The sequence below is a fragment of the Phytophthora cinnamomi genome (assembly GCF_018691715.1).
Source record: "Phytophthora cinnamomi strain GKB4 chromosome Unknown Contig73, whole genome shotgun sequence".
Taxonomy (NCBI): domain Eukaryota; phylum Oomycota; class Peronosporomycetes; order Peronosporales; family Peronosporaceae; genus Phytophthora; species Phytophthora cinnamomi.
In genome coordinates, this window is record NW_027151006.1 from 109,063 (window position 1) to 135,843 (window position 26,781).

Consider the following 26,781-nt stretch of genomic DNA (forward strand, 5'->3'; position numbering starts at 1 on the left):
GGTATTCCTTGGCCATTTCCATAGCAATCTGCTGTTGTCTGTTGACTTCGCGGCGCCACGCCAGTGCGTCTGACTGCTTCGGCGTGCCGTGTCGGAGCGAGGATGACATGGCTTTCAGCGTTGACTGGGCATCCCACCCGTGCACCAAGTAGAATGGTGTTTCCTTCCGAGTCGTGTCTTGTGAGTTGTTGATGGCGAAGACTAAGCGCTCCACGATTTCATCCCAGTCTTATTGGAGCGGGTCTTCGGCGTATACCTTGACGGATTGCATTACAGTCTTGACTGACCGTTCTTGCTGTCCGTTGGCTTGCGGCCGGTAACTCAGCGTTGCTCGTGACCTTGACTGCATCATTTCTGCAAACGCTTGGAACACTTCGCTCATGAACCGTGGGTCGCGGTCATGACGGATAAGTGATGGCGCACCGAATCGTCGGTATATGCATTCTTCGAATGCTTGTGCCACCTTGAGTGCGCTCGTATCCGCCATGGCTTTCGCAATGATGAAACCCGTAAAGGAACATTGGAAGAGTAGCAAGGCTGTGTTGCCCTCCGAGTCTTCGGCAGTGGTATCACAAAATCCATAGACACTAACTGGAAAGGTCGTTTCGCCAGCACGTTGCCAGGAGAGTATCCCTTCAGTTGGGGGCGGCTCTTGCTGGTGCTGCAATCGGGGCACGATCTCACGTGCTTCTCCACATCGGTGTAGAGTCCCAACCAGTAGTAATCTCGCTTGACTCGCTGGTAGGTTCTCACCACACCCTGATGGCCGCCTTCCAGCGAGTCATGGCAATTCTGGAGCACTTCTTGAATCATCGTGGTGGGTACCACCAGACGCAACGAGATCTCCTCTTGCGACTCAGCTTCACGCCGACGACTCGTTCCCATGTAGTGTAGCAAATTGTCTTCCGACAATACGAACTTATCTGCGATTTTCCATGCATCTCTGGCGGCTCGGTATCCAAGTTTCTCCACCTCTCCGCGTAACAGGGTCTTCAGGTTAGCCCATCGCAATTCTTCGTCCTGAGCGGCAGCTATTCGTCGTCGTCTTTCTTCTTGGACTTCCACAGGATCAATGTCTTGTGCGTTAGGAGCTGCTGGTGGAGCTTGGGTCGTTTCCGGGGTTGAATTTCAGGAGGTTTCCGGTTAGGTCGAGTCTTCGGCGGTGACTTCGGCTTATCGTGTGTGAATCGGACATGTTTTTTCTTGCTCTTGGTCTGCGCCCGAGTCATCGCCAGTAGCATTCCAGGTTCTGGACGTACGAAATCAGCAAATGTCTTGCGTTTCACGGTCGAGACGCCGCTCAGAGTTTGAAGAGAGCCTCCTGGAACCAGGTTTTGTGCTTCTGATCCTTGCGGCGGCGACTCGTAGATCACTTCTTGTATCCGATTGAGTCCGGCCAACTCTGCTTTCCGGGTCTCACTCAGAATGACCTTGGAAACTTTTGACTCCAAGGCTTCTGTTGCCAACGAGTCCGCGGCAGCATTGTATCCGCGTACCACGTGCAGGTATTTGACTGACCGCAACCGTGCTGTGATCTCCTTGTGATGATTCAGCTGTGCCATCAGTGATTCCTTCCGGCAAGCTATCACCCCTAGGGATTGCTGGATCGCGAGTCTCGAGTCTCCCACAATCACTAAGTCTTCGGCGCCGTGTTCGATCGCGGCGAGAACGCCGTTGTTCATGCCGGTGTACTCGGCGATATTGACCGTGGTTTTCTCGAGGTAAGCGTTCGCTGCAATAACTATTTTCCACTCCGGAAGGCTCCACACGATCCATGAGCAACTGCCGTAACCACCGTACTTCTCAGTCTTCGCTGACCCATCGAAAGAGACCACGAAGCCTGTATGAGTCGTCGGTAGGCGTGCATAGAGCAAGTTTGGGTCCATGCGAGTCGTCGGTGAGCCTTTAGTCGGTGGGGCAACCAGGTCTAATGAGTCATCGAGGTCCACGAAGTTGGTCACCGTCGACTGGAGCAGCTGGGTGAAGGCACAGTCCTTCTCCTTGACTCGTTGGACGATCAGGTGCCACGGGGAGAGCAATACCGCGAATTGTACAGCTCTCCCAAAGAGTGACTTTGACTTGGTAATCCACTCCAAGGTGGAGAAGCGAGTGTAAACTCGTATTGTCCGTCCCGCCAACTGAGTGTAGCAAGTCTTCAGCAGTAGCAACAGTGCTAGCACCTCTTTTTCCGCCGCATGATAGTTCATCTCGGCCTCCTTCAATGCACGTCCGCAGAAGCGGACAGGGTGCAACTTGTCATCATGCAGCTGTAGCAGCGTGGAGCTTAATGCCCACTCGTTTGCGAACAGCATGATGTGCACGTCCTTGGTGCGGTCGAAGTGGCGGAGTATCGGCGCTGCCGTAACCTTGTCTTGGAGAGCTTGGAAACTCCGGCGGGCAACTGTGAGGTCACCCTCCGGCGCGAAATCGTCTTCCTTCAGCTGGTACAGCGCCGCGCCGTAGACAGCGAAGTCTTGGATGAAGCGGCTAATAATTCAGCGCACCTAGGAAAGACTGCATTCCCTTCTTCGTTCGTGGGAAAGACAGCTTAGTGATCGCGTCCAGCTTCTTCGGATCGGGCCGAATGCCGTCTTTTGACACTTCATGGGACAGAAAGTCAACGCGTCCTTGCACGAAAGTACTCTTGGTAAAGCTGACGCTGATCCGGCACTCTTCAAAACGACTGAGGAGCCGATCCAGCGTCGCCAAACAACTGTCGAAGTCTTCGCCACCGAAACAGATATCGTCCACGAAGGATCGCCGGTCGAACACAGGTACCAGCGACGACTCGTCGGCTTCGTTGGTCGTAAACATATCGGCTTCGGGGCTGTTAATGAGTCGAGTAATGGGTTCAGCTGTCTTCGAGTCATCGCGGGCAGCTGCAAACTTGGTTCGAGTCGTCGCTGTAGTGCCTGGTAGGCGAGGCGACGACTCGAGTCGCCGGCAGTGTTCTGCCGAGTCTTCGGCGGCCTTCATTTTTGCTGCAAAGGCGTTCCAGCCGCCCTTAGGTTGCACAAATCCCCACAATGCGTTGTCTATCATCCGTTGGTAGATCATCGGCGCGTTCTTGAGGCCGAAAGGCATTCGTAGCCACTCGAAATGCCCCAGAGGACACACAAATGCCGAAATCTTGCGCGCACGTAGAGTCATCAGGATGGCCCAGAATCCGCTGGCCGCGTCGAGCGAGCAGAACCAAAGATAAGTCTCCAAGTCTGTGAGCAAGTCGTCGACGAGCGGCATGGCGTAATCCAGGATTGCCGTTACCGCGTTGACCATCTTGTAGTCGATGCAGAGGCGGATGTCTTGGCCATTCTTCTTGAGGACAATGACGATTGGCGAGGCCCACGGGCTGTCCGAGAACGCGATGAGCCCTGCCTTGAGCAGTCCTTTGAGGAGTTCGTACAATTTCTTGAGATGCTTGAATGGGATCCGTCGGGCCCGCTGTTTGATCGGCGCATGCCCCTGCACATCTATGTCGCAGACAACGCCATATGCCGGCGGTGGGAGTGCATTCCCGCTTGCAATCATGATACTTTCATGGCGTCGGAGTACTTTGATCAGGCTCCCTTGTTGGTCTGCCGACAACTCGGGATTCTTGACGTTCGCCGCCGAGTAGTTGAGTGTAGTCGGCTCTGGCTCCGATAAATCGGGGAGGAACGCTAATTCATGCGCGTAGTCTTCCAGTTCGATGTCTGCTGCCGGGTGTTCCGCCGTCTCGTCGTTACTGTCGACGGTACCTTCCGTGACCAGTACACGCATTACTGCTATGAACGTCTGGTCGAGTGTCGTTGAGATGTCTCCGGCTTCTCGGCTGGGTGCAGTCTGAGTCATCGGTGGATGCCTCTTCGGACTGCACTCTAGTCCTCGGTCTTCGTCGCGGCGCACCGTCGACTCAGCAGTCTCCAGTCCTGATCCAGCTGCTTCTGGAGTCATGGCTTCATCGTTAGTCGTCGTCACCCCCATCGAGTCGCCGGCAGTAGCGTCGAGTCGTCGGTGATGTTCTTCCGCTATCCATTCTGAGTCATCCGTCACCGACGAGTCGTCGGCACTGTCACGTTCATTGTTGACGGGTGGTTTCTCGGCCGAGTCTTTGTCCGGTCGCTGCAAGATACCTTTGGGTGTCGGGTAACGCACTTGTTCCACCGCTGGAGGCTGCTTGGCCAACCATTGTTGGTAGAGTTCAGCTTCCCACTTGAGTAGTGTCTTGTCTCGTGCGGCAGCGTATGCGAGTACCTGCCACTCCTTGTACTTTGCGGATTCTAGCCGCACGTAGCCTTCAGTCTTCGGCAGCGACCCAATTGGAACCCAGACTATCACCGGGAAGTGTACCGGACAACCCGCCAGCCTATCGGTGTCGTTGGTAAGTCGAATCCTGACCGAACGTCCCTTGTAGAACCTGGTGACAGTCGGGATGAACGTCTCAGTTCGGCGAATCCAAGGCACGTGAGTCGTCGTCTCGGGTTGTCGCCGCTGTAGTTTGAACTCGTCCCATTCATGGCCCGGTATTTGCATTGGTTCCGTCGGACCGTACGTGACGTGGCTTCCTTCGGCCTCGTCCATCATGTTTTGAGTCTTGATCAGCGGGATCATTACTTCGTCGGGAAGCTTGGCCGTCGCGTTGAGGTGGTCCAGTCGGATACCGGCCGGGATCATAAAGTCGGTGCCAAGCACCACGTCTACCTCGGCGCAGTGATCCATTATCCAGACTTCAAAAACATAAACGCGCTCCCATCCAAGGGTGACTTTCACCTTCGCTCGGCGAGTCGTCATCATCTTGCCCTTGGTGATTCCTTGTACATCCATTGTATCCATGCAACGTCCATGCCCCACTACTTCGCGGAGTTTCAGTCGCTTGGCAATTTTCTCCGAGATGACACTGACGTTTGCCCCGGTGTCCAGCAATATCCTCGTGCGCGGCTCCGTTCACCAGTGTCCGCATCCTTACACGCTTGTCAAATTTCTGCGCCGACCACCATCCCATCCGTTCTCCAGCTAAGAGTCGCACTTCTGGAACGAGTCGTCGGCGCGAGTCTTCCTGTATTGCGCTTGTCAGCCAGTCTTCGGCGGTATCTCCCACCTCTTCGTTGTCGTCTTCTTCACACCATACACCTCCACCGAGGCAATCGCCTCTCTCCTTTTCCAATTCCGTCGTTTTCATGTCGTTGTTTTGCTCAGTCTTCGTCCATTCGCACTCGCCCACAAATGCAAAGATGCACTCGGCTTCAATTGCGGGCTCGGCTAACTGTGGCAGCCCGATTGGGACCAACCCAGTCGTAGTTGGCGGGCTGCCTAGTTTAAATGGTCCGAAAACAGGAGTTCTTGGAGCTCGGGTGTGAGGTCTTTCTTGTCCACCTTGGACTTGATGATCTTGGTGATTTCTTGGAACACTTCACATTTTCCTGAGTCGTGTACTTGTTTGCACAGCTTGCACCGACGTCGGCAGTAGTGCGCCGAGTGATAGAGACCCCCGCAGGCCGCGCACGGTCCATACTGGCGAGGTCTCTCGTCGCGGTGACTGCGGTTCTGGAGCCGATTGTCCCGGCCTTGGCTGCGCCCCGCTGAGTCACCCCAGGGTTGTCGGTTGGCGGACCGGGCGTACGTGCCTTCGGCGGCAACTCGTCATTCGTTGTCATTGGCTGCCGCAAGGTAGTGGTCGCTTTCGTCTGACGAATAGCTATCACCCCAGTCTTCGCCGAAACGTTGTGAGTCGTCGCTGCCGTGTTCACTTCCATCTTCGCTGTTGCTGTCGCCATCATATCTGTGGCGTTGTTGCTGCAGCTCGCTCCGCGTGTCTCGCGTGTCCCGTCCATGAAGTTCGGCGACGATGTCAGCGACAGATGCTTCAGCTAGGCTCACGCGAGGCATATTGCGTGAATCGTCGTGACGACGCTCATAATCTCGTTCGCGTCGGTCGCGACGGTTGTAAGCATCCCGCGAGTCGTCGCGGCGGCGGTCATCACGTCGGCGAGCGTCCTCCGAGCGCTCGTGGCGGCGCAAGTCATCGCGACGTCTGTCATCACGTCGTCGGGAGGCATCCCGAGCTCGAGGGTGAGGCAGCGACGACTCGCGGGACGAACTACGCTCGTCAATCTTCAGTATCTCTTGGATCATCTCTTCCAACTCATGTATGTCTGAGATGCGCAGGTGGCACAGGCGCCGTTCGAGTCCTCGGTCGCCGCAAGTCTCGAGGAACCGCTTGACGTGGTCGCGTGCCTTGCGGCCGTTGCTCTCAAACCGAATTCCGGCGTTCCTGGCATAGCCATTGAGCCGGTTTAGGTAGTCGCAAACATGTTCCTTGTCTTCGCGCTTGGCTGAGTAGTAGCGAGTCTCCGCTGACTGGCTGAACTGGGAGCAATAGTACTTGATGAAAGCTTCGCTTAAGAGGCTCCACGTTCGCTTGGTCTTCTTGGGTAGTTGTCGGTACCAATGTAGAGCGCCGTCCCGAAGACTCAGCTCGAAAGGCATGCACCAATCGTTGGGCGATGCTCGTGTTCCTTTCATCTCGTAGACAAAGGCGCGAAGCCATTGCATCGAGTTCTCGCTCTTGTTTCTGGTGCCCGAAAACGCCTTGATCTGCCCCAGTGGGCGATGCGTTGCCACCTCGATCCTCGGAGTCGCGTTAAGCAACTCGGACTCGGTCACCTCACGGATTTGGCGCATGTACTCGCCCATCTGCGCTCCTCCATCGCCGGTAAAGTCCGCTTCTTCGTCCGACGAGTCGTCGGTGGGCCCGCTGCGGAGGTTCGTGCTCCGTCTTGAGTTGCTTTTCATGCCCCTGGCCGATTTTGAGTCATCGGTGGTGCGTCCAGCGCGGTCTGAGTAGCCCGTAGTTGGTGGAGTCACCATGTGGGAGTCTTGAAAGTACGGGGATCGCTCTCCTGACGCGCTAAACACCCCTCTGATGGGTTTTCGGCTGGGGTTTTCGCGGATTGTCCTCTTCGGAGTCGTCGGCAGCGGTACGCTAGCCGGGTCGACCACTTCGCGAGTCGCACGAGTCTTCCGCGAGTCGTCCAGAGTGAACGAGTTCACGCCGAAGGCTGTGCGGAGTCGCTTCTTCCATTTCCAGAGCTCCGCGCCTGCTTCGGCCGGCACCCAGCACTCCAGAGTCGACGGCGAAGGGTACTCCAGAGGCCGAAGACCCAATGCTTTCAGAAATCGTTCGGTTTCCTTCACCACTTGTTCGATTGTTACCGAACTCACTGGGCGAGCCAACTCGTGACACAAATCGGCCCAAACCGCCTGGCGAGTCATCGTTGGCTCGAATAGCTCACCCCAGTCGCTCTTCTTCATCTCTTCGTATAGTCGACCGAGAACCTTGTTGGCCGCCGGCGTGTCACCGTTGAGTGGCGGCCGGTTACCGGAGGTTTGCTCGGTCACTTGAGTCGTCAGGACTGGTGACCTCGAGTCGTCGGCGGCGTCTTCAAAGTCTTCCAAGTCGTCATATGCAGGCCCTGGGCTATCCACATCATCCAGTTCATCCGCGAGGTTGCGCGTCACGGAACGCGTGTCATCGTCAAGCTCAACCGCGAGGTTTCACGACAACGAGCGCGTGCCCACGCTGCGTCCCGCAGACAGCACTGCATCTTCCGGAGTCTCGGGTGTCACCACCGCTAGCGCAGGCGCCTTCTCCTCCAGGTAATCGTCGTAGTCTTCATCCATTTCTTCGTCCTTGGCGTCGGATCCAGTCATCGAGTCGTCGAAGCTGACGGTCCGCTCAGCAATCGGGTCGAGGTGCGGCGTGATCAGGGCCGCCGTCGAGTCGTCGCCACGCGTTCCTCCAGTCTTCATCGGAGTTGCTGGTACCGCTGAACGTGATCCTTTCGCCATTTTCTTCTTTCTTCGTCTCTTTTTTTTCTTCTTTTTCTTGTTCTTCTTCTTCTTCTTGGTTGCTCGTAAAGTCGATCGACCTGCAGTAGCACGAAACACAGAAGGTCACACCAATCCCGGGTCGCGGCACCAGTTGTCGTGTAGGAACACGCGCTAAATTATATATGGCACACTTTCCCCACCAACAACACCCACCGAGTCACCGAAGACTCAATGGGCTTGTTAGGGTTAGAACCTGAAGGCCCAGGAACTTTCCCTTGCACCGGGTTGATGTTTCCCTGTGTACCGAGCTTCCGCTAGTCGACCGACGGAAGACTCAGCGTCACTGGCCACGAGCAAAGGCTAGCACGCTCTCACACACAAAATATACCTCGCAGGCCCTCAGAAGGAAGGGTCCCGGCCTTTTACGGCGTGATACGAGGGTGCCGGAGCTATACTCCGGCGGGAAGAAGTAAATGGAGTGCGCTCTCGCTCCTCCAGTTCCTGGCGACGACTCGTCGCTACCAATACACCGGCCACTAACTCTTGGCCCTGCCAGGGATGAACACACGCTACACTAGTAGATGTGCCCACCGACAGTCATAATCCTACCTACCAGGTTTACCTTGAGCTGCAGGTCGTTCACTGCAGGCACCGGTGTCGCCCTTGCGTGGTTGGGAGGAAAAGCTGTTCTGTTATTGTTGCCCGAAGGCTTATCTTGTCTTCTCTTAAGTTTCCTATCGATCAATACAAATATTAAGTATAAACGCGTCCGTTTTGGACCGCCAGTTGTAACTCACGACTCTTCGGCGCTTTCTCTGCGACGTGGCGGCGTTACCGACGACTCAAACGGCCGTTGAAACGCCACCGACGACTCGGGACAGGCGCCGATGACTCATAAGTTCGGATCTTGCCAGTAGGTTCGCCCCGCACTTAACGAGCTGCAACCGCCCGCTCTTGACTTGGGACCGTCGACGAGTCATCGTCACCGGCCTATTTAGGCCAATCAGCGATCAGGGAGTTTAGTCCAATGACTGGCGATGGGTTGTGACTTGCCAGTTAGCGCCGGCGCCTCGAGTCTTCTTCGCCCCTCGTCCCGCCTTTGGGTTTTGGCCTTGGCTTCATTTCCCGATACCACATAGCCCACGTTCCTTCAGAGCGTCGAAAAGCTGCCGGCCTTTGGCTTGTATGAGCTCGTCCGTTATGGGGATGTTGTTTGCCTGTTTCGAGTGCACCCACAGAGCTAGAGCGTCATCAAGCTCAGGGTAAGTGACAGCTCGGTTCGTTTTGTGGGTCGCAGATGTAGTTGGAGCTGGTTTGTCCTTGTAAGCGCGTAAAATATTGGAGATGGTTGCCTGTACTGGCGCCTTGGCTAGGTTAAACTTTGTTTTCGCCCACTTTGCGAGCTCAACCTGCATCATTTTAGGCTCTCGCTTACGTTTCTCCGCTATCTGGTACTTCTCGCTCTCAGTCAAGTTGCCCTCGCGCAGAGTTCTTGGCTTGGTGGGCATCTTCGCTACGACGGCTTGCACTTCTCTTTCCTGTTCGCGTCTGTCGGTTGCGAAACCCACTGGCTCCGTTGTATGTGTGATCCACACTACATTCTATCAAATGATAATCTGCTACTGTTAATAAATGATACACGATTTTCAGTCCACGGTGATAATCATTTCTGGGAGTTCTGTCGGTATTTGATTTAACTATGGTGAGTAGTCTGCTCCCTGTAAGCTGCGACACAATTACGGCTGTTTTGGGGGAGCACTGAAGGCTCAGAGGCAGTCTTCCCTCCCGCTGAAGCTTCGCTCTGGCCATGTGAGGAGGCTTGAACGTGTTGCCTCCTGTATAGAGGTTTGAGCGTTCAGCCTCTGAACGTTCGCGAACCCTTTCTTTACCTCTACTACGGAGGTTTGATTTTGCTGTTTCTGAACCTCTCCAAACCTCCTTTTAACCCTCCCCCCCTGAACCTCCCGCATGGGTACACTAGACTTCAGCATGCACATGTACTAGCGCTGTTTGAAGCATTTGTAGGGATTTGGAGGTATGAGACATTTGATAGTGGTACAGACGGCTCGGCCACGTGCACATCTCGATGCGTTGGAGGGGGGAATTTCTCAGTGGCGCAGAATTCCAAATGGAGGGGGGACGAGAAGACTCTGGTGGCGGAATCTATCCGCTCATTACCTGAGCTACAGAGACCGAGTGCAAGGACCGAAGGCGGTGCTTACTGCGCGCTCTCCCTGCCGAACTGCGCGATGGACAAATTGTTCTCACCCTCCCACGAGCCCACCGCCGTCTTGCCGTCCTTGTGGAGACGAAGCTACACATTGTGGAGAGATGGGGACACATTGTGGAGAGATGGGGCAATGCAGACAGACCACTCTACCTCCTCGTTTTCCGAATTTAGACATGCATCGCATTCACACCAAGGGCAATCAGGCGGAGGCGCTGTTTTCGAGCGCTCATGCTAAGATGTGAGCTGCGTTCAAGTGAATAAAGACAGCATATTTATAGGTTTGAAATATCGATCTATCCGATGATACTAGTTTCACGACCTGAAAATAAAGACCGCAATTACTTGGCTCGACGATTTTCCCCATTTTGGGCCCTTTTTTCCCTCTTCTTAACTGGATCGCCTGTTAAAACGATTTTACCGTCCGTGAACGTTCAGATCGTAAACCGATTGTGAAGCTGAACGTTCACAGCCCTACTCCTGTATCCTGCATGCACAAGTCCATCGACCCCTGCAGGCTTAAGAACGCGGCATTAATTGTCGATGGCGGCAGCTCCCAGTACGCTGCTGTAACGGCATCAATGAGCTCATCAAAGCTACGAGGTGCTCGCAGACGTTGGCGGGCTTGTATGGCTGTGAATAAACCTAGTAGGAGAATTGGCGGAGCTGGACGCTTGGTTTGAGGAGGAAGGGCGACATCTGCGATCTGCCGCCCTGTCCCAGCTCTTAAATCACCTCCGTGGCCATTCATTTCGTCACTCTGCTGTCAAAACTAACCGTGCTGAGTAATAAGCGTACGGTTCAAACCGTGAGAACGCGCCGCGTCGTATTTGCCAAACCGCGCTGCAAAAGACGAAATATTGACAAAACGCGCATGTGTTCTACAACAATGGGACATCAATTTTGAGACGGAGTGGTAGACGTCAGTGGGTGCGAAAACGAGAGTGGAATCATGAGATTGGGTCATGTCTTTCGCGGGTGTTGATGGCGGCTGCACTTTAAAAAACTAAGAGTTAAGAATATAGTTCAAGCAAAATACTCACTGCATTAGATGTTTCTAAGGGCATGATATCAACATGAAACATGACAAAAGCCTGATCAGACCAAGGGGTAGATTTTAAACATGTAAATTACATGAGGAAATGCAGGAATCCTCACCCTCAGGGAAGATAGGAGATATTTCGGATGGGAAATCTGGCTCTATCGAACAGTGAACGCGTTGACCCAGACCAGCAATTGGGGGGGGGGTCACTTTGGAATTTGCTTTCCCTCGTTCAAGTCTCGTATCCCAAGAAAGGCTATTATTAATAAGGAGGAGTATGCGCGTTCACTTCGGCGTTATAGCGCTGACTGTCACACTCCTCGCCTCCGCTGTACATGCAGCCGCTGGACCCCACCAGGCAATAGTGTCTGCTCGTCAGGGAATAACTATCGACCAAGGGCATGTTGGCACCAAACGGTCCCTGAGAGCGGATGGCAAGTCGAAGATAAATTATATCGAAGATCCCGCCAGGAACGAAGAGCGAATCCAGTTACCACCAACCGAAGAACTGGCGAAAATCAAGGCCAAGTTCCCCCAGGCGTCGCAAAGCGATCATTTCCTCCAGAAGATGCAGTTCCACCTGTGGAACAGGGATGGACTTAAACCAGACGATGTCTTCGATCTAGTGAAGCTTTACGAAACTGCAAAGACGGACGTTTACGCCAGCAAGTATCTGAACGCGTATATAGCGTACAGGCAATACTACAACAAAATTCACGGAATCCCGAACTGGTAGGTACGCGTTTCGCAATCAAAGTCCAACACAGTACACTGTAACGAGCTCTTCATGCAGTTGTACTTGTACTACTACCTTAAACAAAATAAATGAGTCGTAAGGGGGAAATTGATTTAGACTCGCTGGACGAGTTGCACTGAGGTCGTCAAATTGGCGACATAAAACAACTATTCATGCGTGGCATTTGCAGAATGGGCTCTTAGACTTGTCGGTTTGGCTAGTAGGATTCTACTTGGGCCAAGCGCTAAAAGGGTAAATGAGGCTCTGGGTATCCGGACCTTTGAAGTCCTAGAATCTTGCCAACACCGCGAGGAGTCTTCTTAATACTTTTATGAAAGAATGCCTCGAGCATCTTCTATCCCAAGATCGTTGCTCTGCCTCTCGATAAACCTAGCGCTTGTTGAAAAATCGACTTCCTAATCCTCAAAGCTGTTGACAAAAAACATCGTGCTGGGATTGTCGAGTGTGGCCATTTTTGTTTACAGACAACAACGTTGACTCCCACCAAAGTATGTGTTTAGTCTTGCTGCGTGCCCTCGACGAGTGTATTCGAAGCTTCTCTTTCATTTTCTGAAAGTACTTTATTTTATTTTGTTCGTTAGTACTGGCTGTTCGGAATTTACACAACATTCGGAGCTCACTACCGTTGACTGCTTAGACACACCGACAAGTCGAGACAAAAGAACTTCACAAGCATTCTCAAAAATTTGGCAACATCCAGTTTCTTCGGAGAGTTCCAACGAAGAAACCACGATTACTCCGAGTACGTCATGTTCAACAACACCTCACCCACCGGACAGGCATCGTATTCCAGACACTGATCGAATAAACGACAAGAAGATAGCACTACTACTTAGCAACTTGAGAAGACCACCAATCGGTAATCGACCATTCTTCTTCTAGTACTGGCTGTTCGGATAATAAAAATGCAACCTCTGTTTGCGGCAATTGGCAGTGGCGGCACCTTTAGTTCGCAGTTCGTAAGAACTGTGCTTGCCCCTCCAGGCAAGTTTGCCATCGAGCGGCATTAAGCAACCTTCAAGCTACACTAACTAGGCAACATTGCCCTTGCAGTGCGAAGGTGCACTACCCAGTCATGTTTGTCATTGAGCAACGTTTTCCACGGTAATTCAGAAAGCAGCACAGCAACGATAAAAAAACAATGCAACACATTTCAAGATGTGGCAACAGCGCAAGGGTATACAGCAGAACTCAAAAGCAATTAATTTACTGAATTATCAGAACAATTCATCGATTAATCAGCTGTTCAATTGTTTTATGATTGCAACTGGTCGTGCAAGGTGGCGATTAACTCGCGCAAGAGCAATGACTGGGCTCAAACGTTTAGGAGTAACCTACACGAAAAAAAATCATCGAGCAAACGCATGTACCGACATCTTCGGGAAAATGTAGCAAAAAGATCTGAACAGTACTAGACTTTGTTCCCTGTTTAAGGCCTCCTTTTTTAAATGGCCGCGATTCAGCTTGAGCGCTCCTGCTAGATTTGGATGTCGTTTCACTCCCTCCGACTGAAAACATGGGCTGTAGATTTTCCGTTTTCAGATCCTTAAATCACACAGTACAGTGAATTCAAGTGATTCTGGTTGAAATCAATCAGCCAGCAGTGTGGAGAATACCTTTTCTGCCCTGTACATTTGTCTTGATTTTTTTCGGGATAAGCGTTCAGATCTATCGGAAGGATGTTTAGTTAGCAATGTCGCTATACTAAAGCTTGACTAATTTCAGGCGAGCACAGCAAGGATACAAACGATACTTGCAATCATTTCAATTGATGTATCTGTAGTCAATACTAGGGGAAATGAAGACTCGATGTTAATATTATATAGTAGTTTGTACGATCACCAGATAATTTTGCAAAAACTACTTCGAAGTATATAGCAACAGTTAAAGAAAAACAACGAACTGCGATATCAAGCGGGCCTTAAAGCCCGCGAACCAGTGTCCGTGTCAGTTTAACACGCATTTGTAACGCGAATCGCGCGCGCGAAGCGTACAAATTGCAGGTACTCGCTGCGGGACACTGATCCCTTGTCAGCGACAAGTTACATCATGTACACCACAACTTCCTCTGTAGTCACAAAGAAGCGCGCTATCCACCAGTGTGCCTATTATACTTGATCAGAGCCACAGCCGACATACGAGAGACAATATCCATCGTACTGTTTACAGGGGAAAAAATGTCCAATGTTGTTGTTCACATCACCGTCATCATAGTTGACAACCATCATTGTTGACAAGAATCGGTGTTCCTCCAACAAGTTGTAAGCGGCGAACAGTGATGGTAAAAGCTATTATGAGCTCTTTCAATCTCGTTTCAAACGGGAGACCGCACTTCAAATATCAATCGAAGCCCTCATAAGGTTATGATTTCGCCGTCCGCAAAGCTCATACGGCCCCGCGCGATTGCTAGTTTGTAGCTGCCTCCAAGCTTCCGGGGCGAGTTATATATCAGATACATCTAGCTGTTAGCTGTTCCAGCTGTCCGGGTTACAGTAGAGGAGACCACTCACGGTGGGACCACTTGTCACCCTGCCAGGGTGACTGACCCTGGTCCACCTCTGACGTTGACTGTCCCTTACGCAGACTCAAAGCCAGCATGTGCGGCTAGCTTGGTGAGCTACAATAGGACAAGCGGTGCTCGTGTCGGAGCTGAGACCACACCCTTGATCTTGCCGCACCGATCAGCTGGACCTGTCGAGGCTCTGATGGGCACATTGCACTGACGATCGACTGCTGTCCGCAGCCCGCGGTCCATCGTCGCTACACTCTTCACTTTTCATTTTGGCCACTTGTTCGAGGACTCGAGGTTTCCAGTGGTGATAATATCACCATATTATGGTGGCCAAGTATTACGCGCCGAGAGGCTCAGAGATGCTGCCGTCCGATCTCGACAGGCCCACGTTTCTAGCGAACGACAACAGCACTCCCACTACGCTGGCGGGCTACGCCATGCTGGAGAGCAACACACCGGTGGAGTGCACACAGATCCACCACCAGGAATCCCAGAGCGAGAAGAAGTCGCTGCAGAAATTACCCCCGACTCTACCAATGCCGAAGATACTTGGCTCGGTCATCCGTTCACCGCCGCCCTACGTCGAGACAAGACCGAGAAACAGCTCTCTTGTTGCCATGCTCGATGGGCCTGCTCCTGGTCAGGCTAAAGCTGCTCTGGGAGGCTCCGGATTTGCAACTTCCGGGGTGGCCGGCTTGAACAGCAGCCACTCGAGCTTTTTGCCGAGCGGGTCAGCCTTGAACATGCGTTTTCATCCGTCCATGACTAACATGTCAAATATGTCGCGGCCGAGTCGGTTAATGAACAAAACAGAGCTCAACGAGCTGAAGGATCAGCTATGGAAAGGTTCAATATCAGGTGGACTCGGCAAGGCGGTGGTCACGAACGCCGTCAGCTCGGAGGACTGTGCCAACCCTAGAGCACCAGGTCAGCTATCGTTTTTTACGAAATCATTCAACACATCTCGCAGTACTTCCAAGCGCAGTGAAGGTGCAACTCCTCCAGGGTCAAGCGGCGCATGGAGAGATTCGATGGCTTTTATCCCGTTGCCTCGGGAATCGGTTGCCATGATGGTTGACGCGGTTCGAGTATCCGCGCTCGAAGACGACGAGAAGTGTCGGTTCCTGTTTGAAATGTTCGATGTGGAGCATCGGGGTGTGCTGTCGAAAGAGGGCGTGAGAGCGTTCATCGAAGCCACTTTTGCCGCCAACGGTGTCGAGTTTCTCGGGGCCTTTGACTACGACGCTGTTATCGATAAAGTATTCGATCGCTGCCGCCAGCACGATAAAATGACCTACAGCGAGTTCAAGAGTGCGTTCGGAGCCGTGGTTATTGAAGTCGACGACGACAAGAGCAAAACGGCGCTCGAACGACTGAGTATGATGGCGACGGAGACGCAGCGCCCGAAGGAGATCGTGCACAACAACGAGCAGGGTGGACGCTGGTACCGCATCAAGAAGTTCTGCCGCAGATACAATGCCGAGATTTTCTGGTTGGCGCTCTACTTCCTGCTGATGGTCGCAGTGTTCATCGCGAAGGCCTCGCGGTTCGCCTACGACCCTGCAGTCGGGAACTGTCCACGCATCGCCAAGGGCTTCGCCGAGATCTGCCTCGTGAACACGATGTTCGTGCTGCTGCCTATGTGTCGGAACTTCGTGACAGGCCTTCGCACGCTCCCGGTCGTCGTCAGCCACCTTCCGATCGACAACCACATCGAGTTCCACAAGATATGCGGTGTCGTTTTGCTCATCGCCTCGCTCGGACACACGGTGGCTTGGCTGGCCATCGTGATTTACGTTCGAACAGTGCCTCTCGCTGGTGTGGGAGGAGTCTCGCTATCACCACCTCATGTTCGTGCGCGACGAGAACCTACTTCTCTTTGCGCTCCGAGTGCCGATCTGGACGGGCGTGGCCATGCTCATTTGCGCCGCCATTGCTGCTCCGTTGTGCCTCGAAAAGGTTCGTCGCGGCAAGTTTAACCTGTTTTGGGTTTCGCACATGCTCTTCGTCCCGTTCCTCGTCTTGATGGCGTTCCACGGCTTCGCTCGCTGGGTGGCTGCTCCTCAAGCGCACTACTGGGTGCTGCCTCCGATCATCATTTACCTCATCGAGAAGCGCTATCGGATGACTCAAGTGTTCGGGGGACAGACCAAGATCGCTCAGGTGCAGCTTTCGAAGGAGGCGGTGGCGATCTTCATGAAGAAACCCAAGTCCTTCAGTAAGCGACAGCGTTTCTTGCCGGGCATGTACGTCTTCGTCAATGTACCGGCAATCTCCAAATTCGAGTGGCATCCGTTCACGATTTCGTCGGCGCCAGAAGACAAATTCATCAGTCTCCATATTCAAAAATCGGGGGATTGGACTCGGGCACTCTACGACAAGCTGCAGCAACTGCACAAGGAGTATGAGATATCGCAAGCTGAGGACCAAGGCTGCCCAGTTTCGTCTCCGTACCCGACAATCTTTCTTGATGGGCCCATCGGCGCGCCTGCACAAGACTACTCTCGCTATCGCGAAGTCGTCTTGGTTGGCGCGGGCATTGGCGTGACCCCGTTCGCGTCAATCCTCAGAAGCATCATGCACCAGTGGGAAAGCTACCGATGCCCTCAGTGCGGCCACGTCCGGTTCCCGCCGAGCTTCCAGCTGCGCAAGATCTACTTCTACTGGGTCACTCGCGAGCAGAAGTCGCTCACGTGGTTCACGAACACCATGAACCAACTGAGCGAAATGGACACCGACAACCGCCTCGAAATCCACAACTTTTTCTCGTCCGTGAAGAGCGAGGCGGTGATCGCCCCCTTACAAGCTTTGCAGAATTTCATCCACGACACCGAGGGCCAGGATATTATCTCCGGGCTGCATACGAAGCAGCGGACACACTTTGGTCGACCGGACTGGAGCGCGGAACTCACTCAGGTGGCGCTCAATCATCGTCGGCTGGAGCCGCTCGAGGATGGAGATGGCGAGCGCGAGGAAATTGGCGTGTTCTTCTGCGGCCCCAAGCCGCTGGGCAACATCATCGATGAGCAGTGCACAATTTTGAATCAGACGAAGGTGAGGCGTACACGAGACGTGGAATTTGTTTTCCACAACGAAAACTTCTAGAAGCTCGACTGCGTTCGTATTTATTCAACTATCAAATACTTTGAAGTACTACTCAGGAATTTGTGGCTTTTTGGCCCCGCTTATCGTGTCTTCATGTGTAGTTAGTTACACAACGCGAAAAGTCATTGCTCCAGAAACAACAAGCCCCGATATTTCCTTCTTGTATCGAACAAGAAGCGTTCAAAATGCATGTGTGATCTTTTCTGGTGTTTTTCTCCCACGACCAATTCAGAAAACAATTCCTGTACCGCTCGTGCCTGTTCCTCCGAACCAATCTCCATAAGCAAGCAATTCCTTGCTCCACTATGCCTCAGCTCTCTCTTGCTAGAAGCCGGATCTCTTCCATTTGCCACCGTGGAGTTGTCTTTGTAAAGATTGGCAATACTTTCATACAGAAGGCGGTACATGCGCAACCCCTCCGGATCTTCCCCGGCGTCGCCAACTGCAGACCCACCGTCAGAAAACAAGGCAAGGTGGGGTTCGTACTCGAGAACGTCAGCTCCGACGAGGGGTAGTTCCCGACTAGGAATGTACGGCGGGTTGCACAGTATCACGTCAAAGCGCCGGTAGAACAATTCATCGTCTGCAACATCCCCTCGAAGTCTAGGCAGGGTCTGTAAGTCTCGAAGCAGAAACTCAGCTCGTCCGTCCAGGTTGTTTGAACGAGCGTTTTGCTTTGCGACAGCGAGAGCACCGGGAGAAATGTCAATGCCAATGCCAGTAGCACATGGAAACTCGGACAATGCTGACAGCAGCAGACACCCGGAGCCCGTTCCGATATCCAGGATCCGCAGCGGCGTCTGCGGATGAAATTGCTCCTGCACAGCCATCCAAAAATGAGCTTTATGACCTCCACGATAGCCAAATAGAGATAGATAGACCGATCACCTACCACCAAGGTTTCAATCAGCACTTCGCTGTCACTACGAGGGATGAGCGTGTCCTTGGTCACCGCGAACTCCAAGGACCAAAACTCCTTCCTGCCGAGCACATAGGCCAGCGGCTCGCCCGCTGCACGCCGCTCCAAGGTGAAGCTCAGTGTCTCTGCTTCATGTTCCGTCAACTTCTCACAAAAAAACTAAATTAGTTAGGAAGATATAAAGTCTAGCGTAAGTTACGAGGAAAACGTCTTCTGGCACACCTGGCGCTCTCCGTGGAAGAAGACGTCGCTGCTGGACGCCAAGCGAGGCTGCAAAGCGTTGGCCACCAGCGCTTTGGCTTCGTTGCGAGCCGAGTCGTGGACGGTGGGGCCCGCCAGTGCGCCGGTCACGTGGCTCAGACGCTCGCGGGCTTCTTGCACCGCCTCCAGCACGATCTGCTGGCTGTGGATACGACGGCACAAGGCCGAGGAGTGCCGACGCAGCCCGAAGATGCGCTGCATGTAGAAATGGTGGTGGTGTGGTTAGAAACTGTGGCAAGCACGGGGCATCATGGGTTCATCAAATGGGAAGCGGTTTCATTGAAGGCAGTGGCTATATAGCCCGACTGGGGTGGAAGAGAAAGGCTTGAGGTGCCCGACAACGCCCGACCGATGCCCGACACTGCCCGACTAAAAAAGAGATTCAGTCCAGCATTCGTGTGAAACGCAATGCATGTATACGTATATTCGGATGCGAAATACTTGGTGAGCTAAGCGATAAGTGACGCTCGGTAACACCCAACTACGATCTATTGAATGACAGATGATCCAGTACTATTGTAGTCAAATGTCTTACGAGTACTCCTTCCAAATGCAAACCCTTAATTCTGTTTTGCAGACCCGCAGTTATTTCTCTACGCAACCCACTCAGTTCCTTGTCCAATTATTGCGCTGAGCTATCATGTGTAGCGCACGTTTCACTAACCTTAAAAATGGTAAAGAGCAATGCAATTATCAACTTGTTGAGAGGGTTAACTAAGCGCACATGGCGATGTATCTGTAGCGCAGATACTGCATATTTGAATTGTTGTAATAGACGTCAAGCTTGGTCTTACGTACCGTTGGAGACAAAAGCGGAATGCATTTCAACTTGGCTGGGAAATCAGTCTGCTGCGTGAGCCCCCGACTGGCCCGACTGATCGACTTGCCCGACTGACACTGACTGACTCGACTGACTGACATGCCTGACTGACCGACTTGCCGACCGACCGACTGACCTGGATGGCAATCCGACCCGATTAGGCTCGATCAGACCAAACCAAGACCAGTCTCACCTGTGCACTGCAGCCCTCCGCCGGGGTTTCCTGCCGAGATCGCTTGCTTGTTGACTTGGATTTGTATTTTCCGTGGTGCGTGCACACCAACGTCCTAGCATACTGTCCCACGAAGCCGAAATCACCCTCATCAACGCCACCGTGTCCAGCCAGAGCCCGCTTGGTCGCGACACGCTCACGAAGCTCTTACGGAAGAGGTGCAAGCGAGCAGAGCAGAGCGTCGTTGCCTCTCGTTGGCACTCGCCGTCCGTGTGTCTCTCCGCCTAGTCCCGTGCGTCGGCCTCTATCTGCACCGCCGAACCACCAGGACCAAGATGATGATGCTGCCCGCCGACGAGGTGCCGCCGCCGTCCTCCCGCGGCGGAAGCAGCTCCGCCGCGCTCGTGCTGGCAACCACCACCGCCGCCGACGACGACGACGGCGCGCTCCGTTTCCCCCTCCCCGTTTGGCGCTCAGAAATTTTGTGGCTGGCAGCGGTATACGCGAGGTATACTATCCGCAGTGCGAGGAGCAATCGATTTGCTAGGGAAAGGGTAACCCAGTCGGGCAAAATAATCACTCTCTTCATTGAAACCTTGAAGCCTTGAAACTTTCAAGGGTGCTCAAATCATGCGCATCGCAAGACCGCACTATAATTGATGGTGTTGTATTAGTTGTAGAACGCCCTAGAGGAGGGCGTTTAATTCACATGATGTTCAAATACTTTACCGCGTACTATTCGGTATTCTACGTTATTAATAAATGCTTTTTTATCAAAGTGTTTACAGCATCGACCAATCGCGAGCAGAAAGCTTTGACCATCCCATTTTTGCTCTGAGCAGCAGCAGATCAAGATTTCAGAAGCTTTGACCATCCCATTTTTGCTCTGAGCAGCAGCAGATCAAGATTTCAGAAGCTTTGACCATCCCATTTTTGCTGAGCAGCAGCAGATCAAGATTTCAGAAGCTTTGACCGTCCCATTTTTGCTCTGAGCAGCAGCAGATCAAGATTTCAGATGCCACGCCGCACTGCGCGCAGCTTTAGACACACGGAGACAAGCCGCCATCTTACGCTGCGTCCTAGGCGAAAATGACTCGAGCGAAGATGACACAGACACTCAGTATGCGGCAGCAAGCAGGTGCTATTGTTTCTACTGTACCTATGTAAACACTGTAGAGTCCTTTGTATCATTCGATTTTTAAATGCACGCATTGCTTGTAAGAACCCGCCATTTTTAGCACTTTTGTCCGGCCGCAGCAGCAGCTAACGTAGAATACCGAGTAGTACACGGCGGTGTATTGTTATAAACCGCCCTTCAGTGCCTTGTCAAGGACTGCCGGAGTGACGAGCACATCCCATATGGGCGAAAATAGTAGGACAGCGGTACCCGTACATATGTAGTATCGCATCAAACGTGTAACATTTGTCAGCAAAAAGTGATGCTTGAAACCACATAAAAGAGACAAAGGTCAAGCGACTTTCGGGTCAAAGTGCAACCTACAGTTGGAGCTGCCATATCTCGAAATCTACATACGGCTTTAGGCTAATAGTGGGTAAGTGAGCTAACCATACCAGTGGGGACTTCTGTACGAATGTTTAGCACTGTACAAGCTCTCCTTCAATAGATCGTCCGTAGAACCCCTGCGGACTGTTAAGGGCAATGCGTGTTAATACACAAATGAGACGGCGTCAAACAAAAACAAACTATTAAACCAAGGTACGAATCGCTATTTAAGCCTGTCATTCGAAAAAGACGTGTCTTGTGCTCATTATAAGCTATCGTTTCCTGCGAAATGTTGAAAACTTGAGGCATATGAAAAAGATATCTCGCTTTTCCGATCCCGAAAGTTTCGACTTTTCTTCGGAGCGAGTGACCGCAATATTTTTTTCAAATTTAGCTTATTGCATATTGTAGGAAAACTCGTGCGAAAAGTCATCGACTAGGAGTAGCTTGACGTTTTCTACGAGTATTTTATACTTTCCACTTTTAAGCCCGGTAAAGTCCGAAACTTGATTGTACAACTTCAAATCGATAACTTTAAATGGTAGTTTAGTATCATTTTGTTCGAGGCAGTCTCAAATGTGAGTGCACTAGAAAGCAAGGCACGTGGGTACCAACGTCAACTATGTAGCCAGCTTCATCATTACGTTATTTTACAAAGCGGCGGGCGTGGACAGAACAACACATCTGAAAGAGAAGCAGCAGGCTTGCCAAGCCTCTCGGAATCCAAGTTGGATCCTGGCGGTAAACGTTCGAAAATCTTCTATACCTAATCGGGTGCAGTGAAAGGCTACTGGGAGTCGGACGCAGTCTGCAAGGAATAGTCCAGTATCATAGGCTTTGCCTGCTGAACAACCGTTTTTCTGCGAGTTCTTCTGCGTGTCAGAATTCTGCCACTGTGCAATTTGCTCGACAGCACCGAGAGACGTCATCGGCGAAGAATGCGGCTGTACAGCATGCTTACGGTTGCCACGCTACTTGCTATCGGTACCTCGGTGGCCGTTGGTGGCAACAGCCAAAACGAGATTTTGAAGGTGACCAAGGTGGCCAATGCGGGCTTTCCAGACGCAACTCGCGTGCTCACTCCTGACGAAGCCACTGAGCAGCGAGTTTTGAGAACAGTAGATGATGACAACGAAGACGAGCGCGTACTCGGTATCCCCACCTTCTTAACGATCGCGGAGACGGCTAAAAAGATTCCGAGTGCGTCAACTATTGCGGCGGTCGCCAAAAAGCTGCCAGGCGCGTCAGTTGTCGAAGATTTGACTCAGAAATTGCAGTATCAGTATTGGCTGAAGACGAACAAATCTCCGGACGAAGTTAAGACGTTTCTGCAACTCGACGATCTTGGGGCGAAGATTCTGGATAGCCCGAAGTTGGACATTTTGATCCGATACACAAGAATGTACAACGACCAGAAAAGCCTCCCGCAGACGACAATGATCGCCGAGTTGCTGAAGACGATCCCCGTCGACAGAATGGTGGAGCTTGCCAAGAAGATCCCTGGGTCAGAAAAGATGATTGAGAATGTCCAGTACCAGCTTTGGCTGAAGGCGAACAAGTCTCCCACGGAAGTCAAGTCTCTGTTGGGTCTTGATAATCTCGGAGTAAAGATACTGGATCATCCAAAGCTGAACATTTGGGTTCGATACCAGCGGATGTACAACCAAAACCACGGGATCGTTAACGCAGCATAATTGCAGTACTGTGGGCCAGCGCTAGTTCCAGTAAGTTTGTTCGTATACTTTTATTGTAAGAGAAACGAGCGTCATTTGATCAAATGCGAACACTGCCTTACTTAGCTAGTGAAATGCATATGCCGTAGCGAATTGATTCTGCCTCGAGTTTCTCAAACGTCCCTATTCGTGCCCTTCCAGCCGCCCGTTTAGGCCAGTCGGGAGGTGACGAGTCGCGAGAGCGGAGCCATCCATGAACGAAAGTCTCGCTGCTCGACAGGAAGCTCTGCAGCGACAGAACCAGGAGCTGAACCAGCAGGTGGAAGCGATCGAGCAGCGTCGACAGCAGCACTTGGCCTCTGCTAACAGACCCTCCTCTTCGTCGTCAACGACATCACTACGTGGGACTCGATCCGCTTCGCCGCAAATTGAATCGCCTACCCGAAAATCCAAGTCGTTACGTCACGACGAAGATCATGATCAGCAATGTTACTCCAAGTCGAACTTGGAAATTCATTTGAGCCGATCGATCGACTCCTTAGGCTCTCAAGACTTAAACGAAGCGCGGCGCCACCTCGCAAAGAGTGACAGCAAGGAGACGGTGGCGACGGGATCGAGGAGTAATTCAGCCACACGATCTCAGCGCCAGAAGAAGTCAACAGGAAGTGAGACTTCACCTCAAGATACGTCCCGCAACAAGAAGAAAATCGGTGCTAGTGGTGATACCTCCGATAATGCTGATCCTGTTCGAGAGAGCGACCCACAAGGTCTAGGCCTCGAGGCCACGGTTCGGTATCAAAAAGCGCGCTTGCGTGTTTTGCAGGACGAAGCAGATGCAGCTGTGGCTCAAACGGAGCAATTGGTTCGGACGATTACATATTGTGCTGTGCCCTGTCCTCACTCACTTACTTGGTTGTATGTTTTCACTTCCCACGAATTCAAGCAAGCAGCGCATAATAGTTTAAAGACGGAGATGGAGAATCTTAAGGCGGAAAACGCGACACTTATCAAAAGGATGCAACAGACACAGTTGCTGCTTGAAAAGCAGCGTGAGCTCTCGTACGTACCACGAAATACCAGTCTTAAAACTCTCTCGTCTAAAATGTTTGCACTGTATGCAGTGTTGCCCAGGAAGCTAAGCAGCGGATTCTGGAGGGACAGCTAGCAGCAGCAAATGGACGAGTTGAGGAGACTCAACGCACTGAGAAGCTTGCCTCACAGCAAATTCGCTCGAAAGATGTAAGTTGCATTGGCCAATAAAACGAATATTCCCTTGATGCTGAAGCCGTTTTCTTGTGTAGATTCGGCTCAACCGTGCGCTTGAAGAGATTGAGAAAGTTAAGGCGCAGCTGCAGGAAGAGCAGAAGAATCATGGCGAGCAGATGGTCGCCAAAGCTGACTACGATCAGGTTATTCGCGACAACAAAAAGCTCGACAAGCAAAAGGTCAAAGCAATTCCTCTAGTACCTGTTTCTTTCCTCACCATCTTGGACTCATTGTTGGTGTCGTGCAAGCAGGGCGAGTTATTGGCCGCATTCAAGAAGCAGATGAAGCTCATCGACTTACTTAAACGCCAGCGAATTCACATGGAGGTACACTTGAAGAAATGCGTGAGCCTACTGCGGTCATCGACTTACTTCTATTTCGTTGCAGGCTGCCAAAATGTTGTCATTTACAGAGGCGGAGTTCAGTAAAACGTTGGAACTTGGCTAGACGTAGCTCCATCGATACCACAGCACTTGCAACGCTATCACTTCATTTGCATGAGCTCCTGCTGTAGCGCGAACTGAGCCTCCACGCGTTGGGCTTCTAGCACCCGCGTCAGCTCGATCTGTGAAAGCAGAGACACACATTTTACCATTTGCGCATTCCATGCTGAATATATGTGGTAATTCTTACCTTCTTCTCATTGAGATAATGGTATGCTTGCCAGTGCGCCTCCTGCAGAGCTTCAACTTGAGAGATGCTCAAGCTGTCGTTAGGCTCAAGTTCGCGGTCGCTCACCGACGATGCGATGAGGAACTTCTCGACACCAATCTCCAGCTCGGCTGCAACGGGAAAAGTTCGCTGGAAACTCCCGTTCAATTGCTCGTATGATATGCTCGTTGAGACAGCCTCATCGTCGTCGGATGACATTTGACTCCGTGGCGACGCAGGCTTCTCAGGGCGGGAGGTAGGCTGGTTTGCCCATGGGTTTTTGCGCTCGGTTGAAGGGGCTAGAATCGACTTCGAGGAAGCTGTGCCCTCGTTCTGCGTAGATTGTGGTGCGGTGGCATCCAGCTTGGAAGGTGTATGTGAACTCTTCTTCACAGTTTTGTTGGTAGAAGGCTTACGTTGCGTCCTGTTAACGCTCCGCACAGTTTTAGCGCTTCCACTAGGCGATTCCTTGCGACCTAAAGAATAATGATTAGTACGCACACAGAGCTTAGATTCACGAGTAAGCACACTTACGACTCTTCTTGGGAAGAACATTCTTCCAGTCGCCATCATCGTATCCACTGTCATACACAACTCCAGACGGGTCAGCACCAGCATTTCCAGAAAGCGATGAACGATCTCCGGCCTTCACGTGTTCAATCTTGTCAGCCTCAGAGTGTTCGCCACTTTGGACTTCATTAGTTTCGGAGCTTTCCGTTGGCGATGCCTTAGGGACACTTTCAGACGCATTCACTTTTTTCTTGGCCTTCTTGGTTTTCTTTTCCCGCTCTTTGCTGAAGGGAGCTGTTTGCGGTCAGATGCTCCTTCCTTTTCCTTCAACGCCAAATCTATCAACTCTTGCTCCACCTGAGCGCTCAGTTGTGCCGCTTCTTGCTCGTACTGGGCCCACTTCAAGCTCAACAGGTCTTCCATCTGCGCCGAGGTCACACCTGAGATTCGCTTGCTCAAGTCGATAGCCGTATTATGAGCCTCATTCCGCAAAGAAATGTCAAGCTCTGGTGCGTTTGAAATCAACGCATCCATTGCAGCCAGATTTTCGCTCAGCACTGCCAAGTGCAGTGCGGTGTTACCTCCCGATTTCTCTACCGCGTTCACATCGGCCCCATGAGCAAGCAGAATCTTCACAATAGCAGCACTTCGCTCCATCATCTCGTTGACACTAGGCGCTCCAGGACGAGGGTCCGCGCCAACGCGAGCAGCGCACATGAGAGCGTTCAGGCCGCTCGCGTTGACTGCGCTCATGCTCGCACCAAGCCCCAGCAGCAGCTGCACAGCAGTCACATTCTTTGCCACGCAGGCCATCATGAGCGCTGCATTTCCGCCACACCCAACAATTAGCCACGTATATCAACTCTCCTAGTTCAAAGCCACGAACCAGAGTCTCCGTGGGCGTTCGCCTGCTCAACAATTCCGCGCAACTTCTGGTTACGCTCGGGGGTCGCAACCAGCTCCTCCATCACCCGCGTCTGGACGAGCAACAGACAGCATCCAGAACGTAAGAACCATTGCGCATAGTACTAAAAACTGGAATGCAGCCGCACGTTTTTGGACATTGCTGTCAGGTGCAGCACCGTGGTTCGGTTGGTGTTGGTGGCGCAATCCACTGCGGCGGTTCGGTCGACCACGAAGCCCACGAGGTCGTCACGACCTGAAGTTGCGCAAACGCCAATGGCAAGACGCTGGTAAGTAAACCCACGGAACGCGTCGACCCGCGACTGAGCGCACAGACGCACCACAGGCGCAGACGCTCATGAGGACGCTCCAGCCCATGTCATTGGGGCGATCGAAGTCGACGCCTCTCTCCGTGAAGAACTGGACGCACTTGTCATAGTCCGCGAACTCCACCAAGCGGTGGGCGAACGCCTGCGCCTTGTCCGCAGCAGCAGCGTCGGTCTCCATTGGCATTTTCGAGCGGCTACGCCAATCAAACGGGACTGGCTCGGGAGTCGTACTTAGACGGAGCAGACGTTGGGGCCGTTACGGCAGGTGGTCCGACGCTGCTGCTCGATTTACTTGTCGGAAGGTGCAGCAAGCGGCAACTC

The 26,781-nt window shown here is 52.4% G+C and overlaps 5 protein-coding genes across 6 annotated transcripts; 3 read left to right on the plus strand and 2 right to left on the minus strand.

Annotated features, from left to right (window-relative positions):
- Nucleotides 1-14,706: 14,706 nt before the first annotated feature.
- IUM83_18197 (Respiratory burst oxidase) lies at nucleotides 14,707-17,452 on the plus strand (the record flags this gene model as incomplete). Of its 2 annotated transcripts, none has more annotated exons than XM_067943181.1 (2): nucleotides 14,707-16,083; nucleotides 16,154-17,452. In XM_067943181.1, 2 exons carry the CDS (start codon nucleotides 14,707-14,709, stop codon nucleotides 17,450-17,452), a joined length of 2,676 nt encoding a protein of 891 aa, XP_067785920.1. The 2 variants fall into 2 exon arrangements, with proteins under 2 accessions (XP_067785920.1, XP_067785919.1); XM_067943182.1 differs by having other exon boundaries at nucleotides 15,727-16,083.
- Nucleotides 17,453-18,055: 603 nt separating this feature from the next.
- Nucleotides 18,056-18,833, minus strand: IUM83_18198 (peptide chain release factor N(5)-glutamine methyltransferase; the record flags this gene model as incomplete). The annotated part of the gene is made up of 4 exons (XM_067943183.1): nucleotides 18,056-18,066; nucleotides 18,147-18,270; nucleotides 18,345-18,515; nucleotides 18,594-18,833. The coding sequence occupies 4 exons, from the start codon at nucleotides 18,831-18,833 to the stop codon at nucleotides 18,056-18,058; spliced, it is 546 nt and encodes a 181-aa protein (XP_067785933.1).
- A 3,233-nt stretch (nucleotides 18,834-22,066) lies between these two features.
- IUM83_18199 (putative secreted RxLR effector protein) lies at nucleotides 22,067-22,822 on the plus strand (the record flags this gene model as incomplete). Its single annotated transcript, XM_067943184.1, has 1 exon — nucleotides 22,067-22,822. One exon carries the CDS (start codon nucleotides 22,067-22,069, stop codon nucleotides 22,820-22,822), a length of 756 nt encoding a protein of 251 aa, XP_067785932.1.
- Nucleotides 22,823-23,054: 232 nt separating this feature from the next.
- IUM83_18200 (Testis-expressed sequence 9 protein) lies at nucleotides 23,055-24,514 on the plus strand (the record flags this gene model as incomplete). Its single annotated transcript, XM_067943185.1, has 6 exons — nucleotides 23,055-23,663; nucleotides 23,745-23,860; nucleotides 23,923-24,040; nucleotides 24,103-24,246; nucleotides 24,319-24,393; nucleotides 24,455-24,514. 6 exons carry the CDS (start codon nucleotides 23,055-23,057, stop codon nucleotides 24,512-24,514), a joined length of 1,122 nt encoding a protein of 373 aa, XP_067785913.1.
- Nucleotides 24,515-24,551: 37 nt separating this feature from the next.
- On the minus strand, nucleotides 24,552-26,644 carry IUM83_18201 (Homeobox protein Wariai; the record flags this gene model as incomplete). The annotated part of the gene is made up of 7 exons (XM_067943186.1): nucleotides 24,552-24,632; nucleotides 24,701-25,194; nucleotides 25,253-25,299; nucleotides 25,620-26,049; nucleotides 26,115-26,205; nucleotides 26,281-26,387; nucleotides 26,473-26,644. 7 exons carry the CDS (start codon nucleotides 26,642-26,644, stop codon nucleotides 24,552-24,554), a joined length of 1,422 nt encoding a protein of 473 aa, XP_067785879.1.
- Between the last annotated feature and the right edge of the window lie 137 nt (nucleotides 26,645-26,781).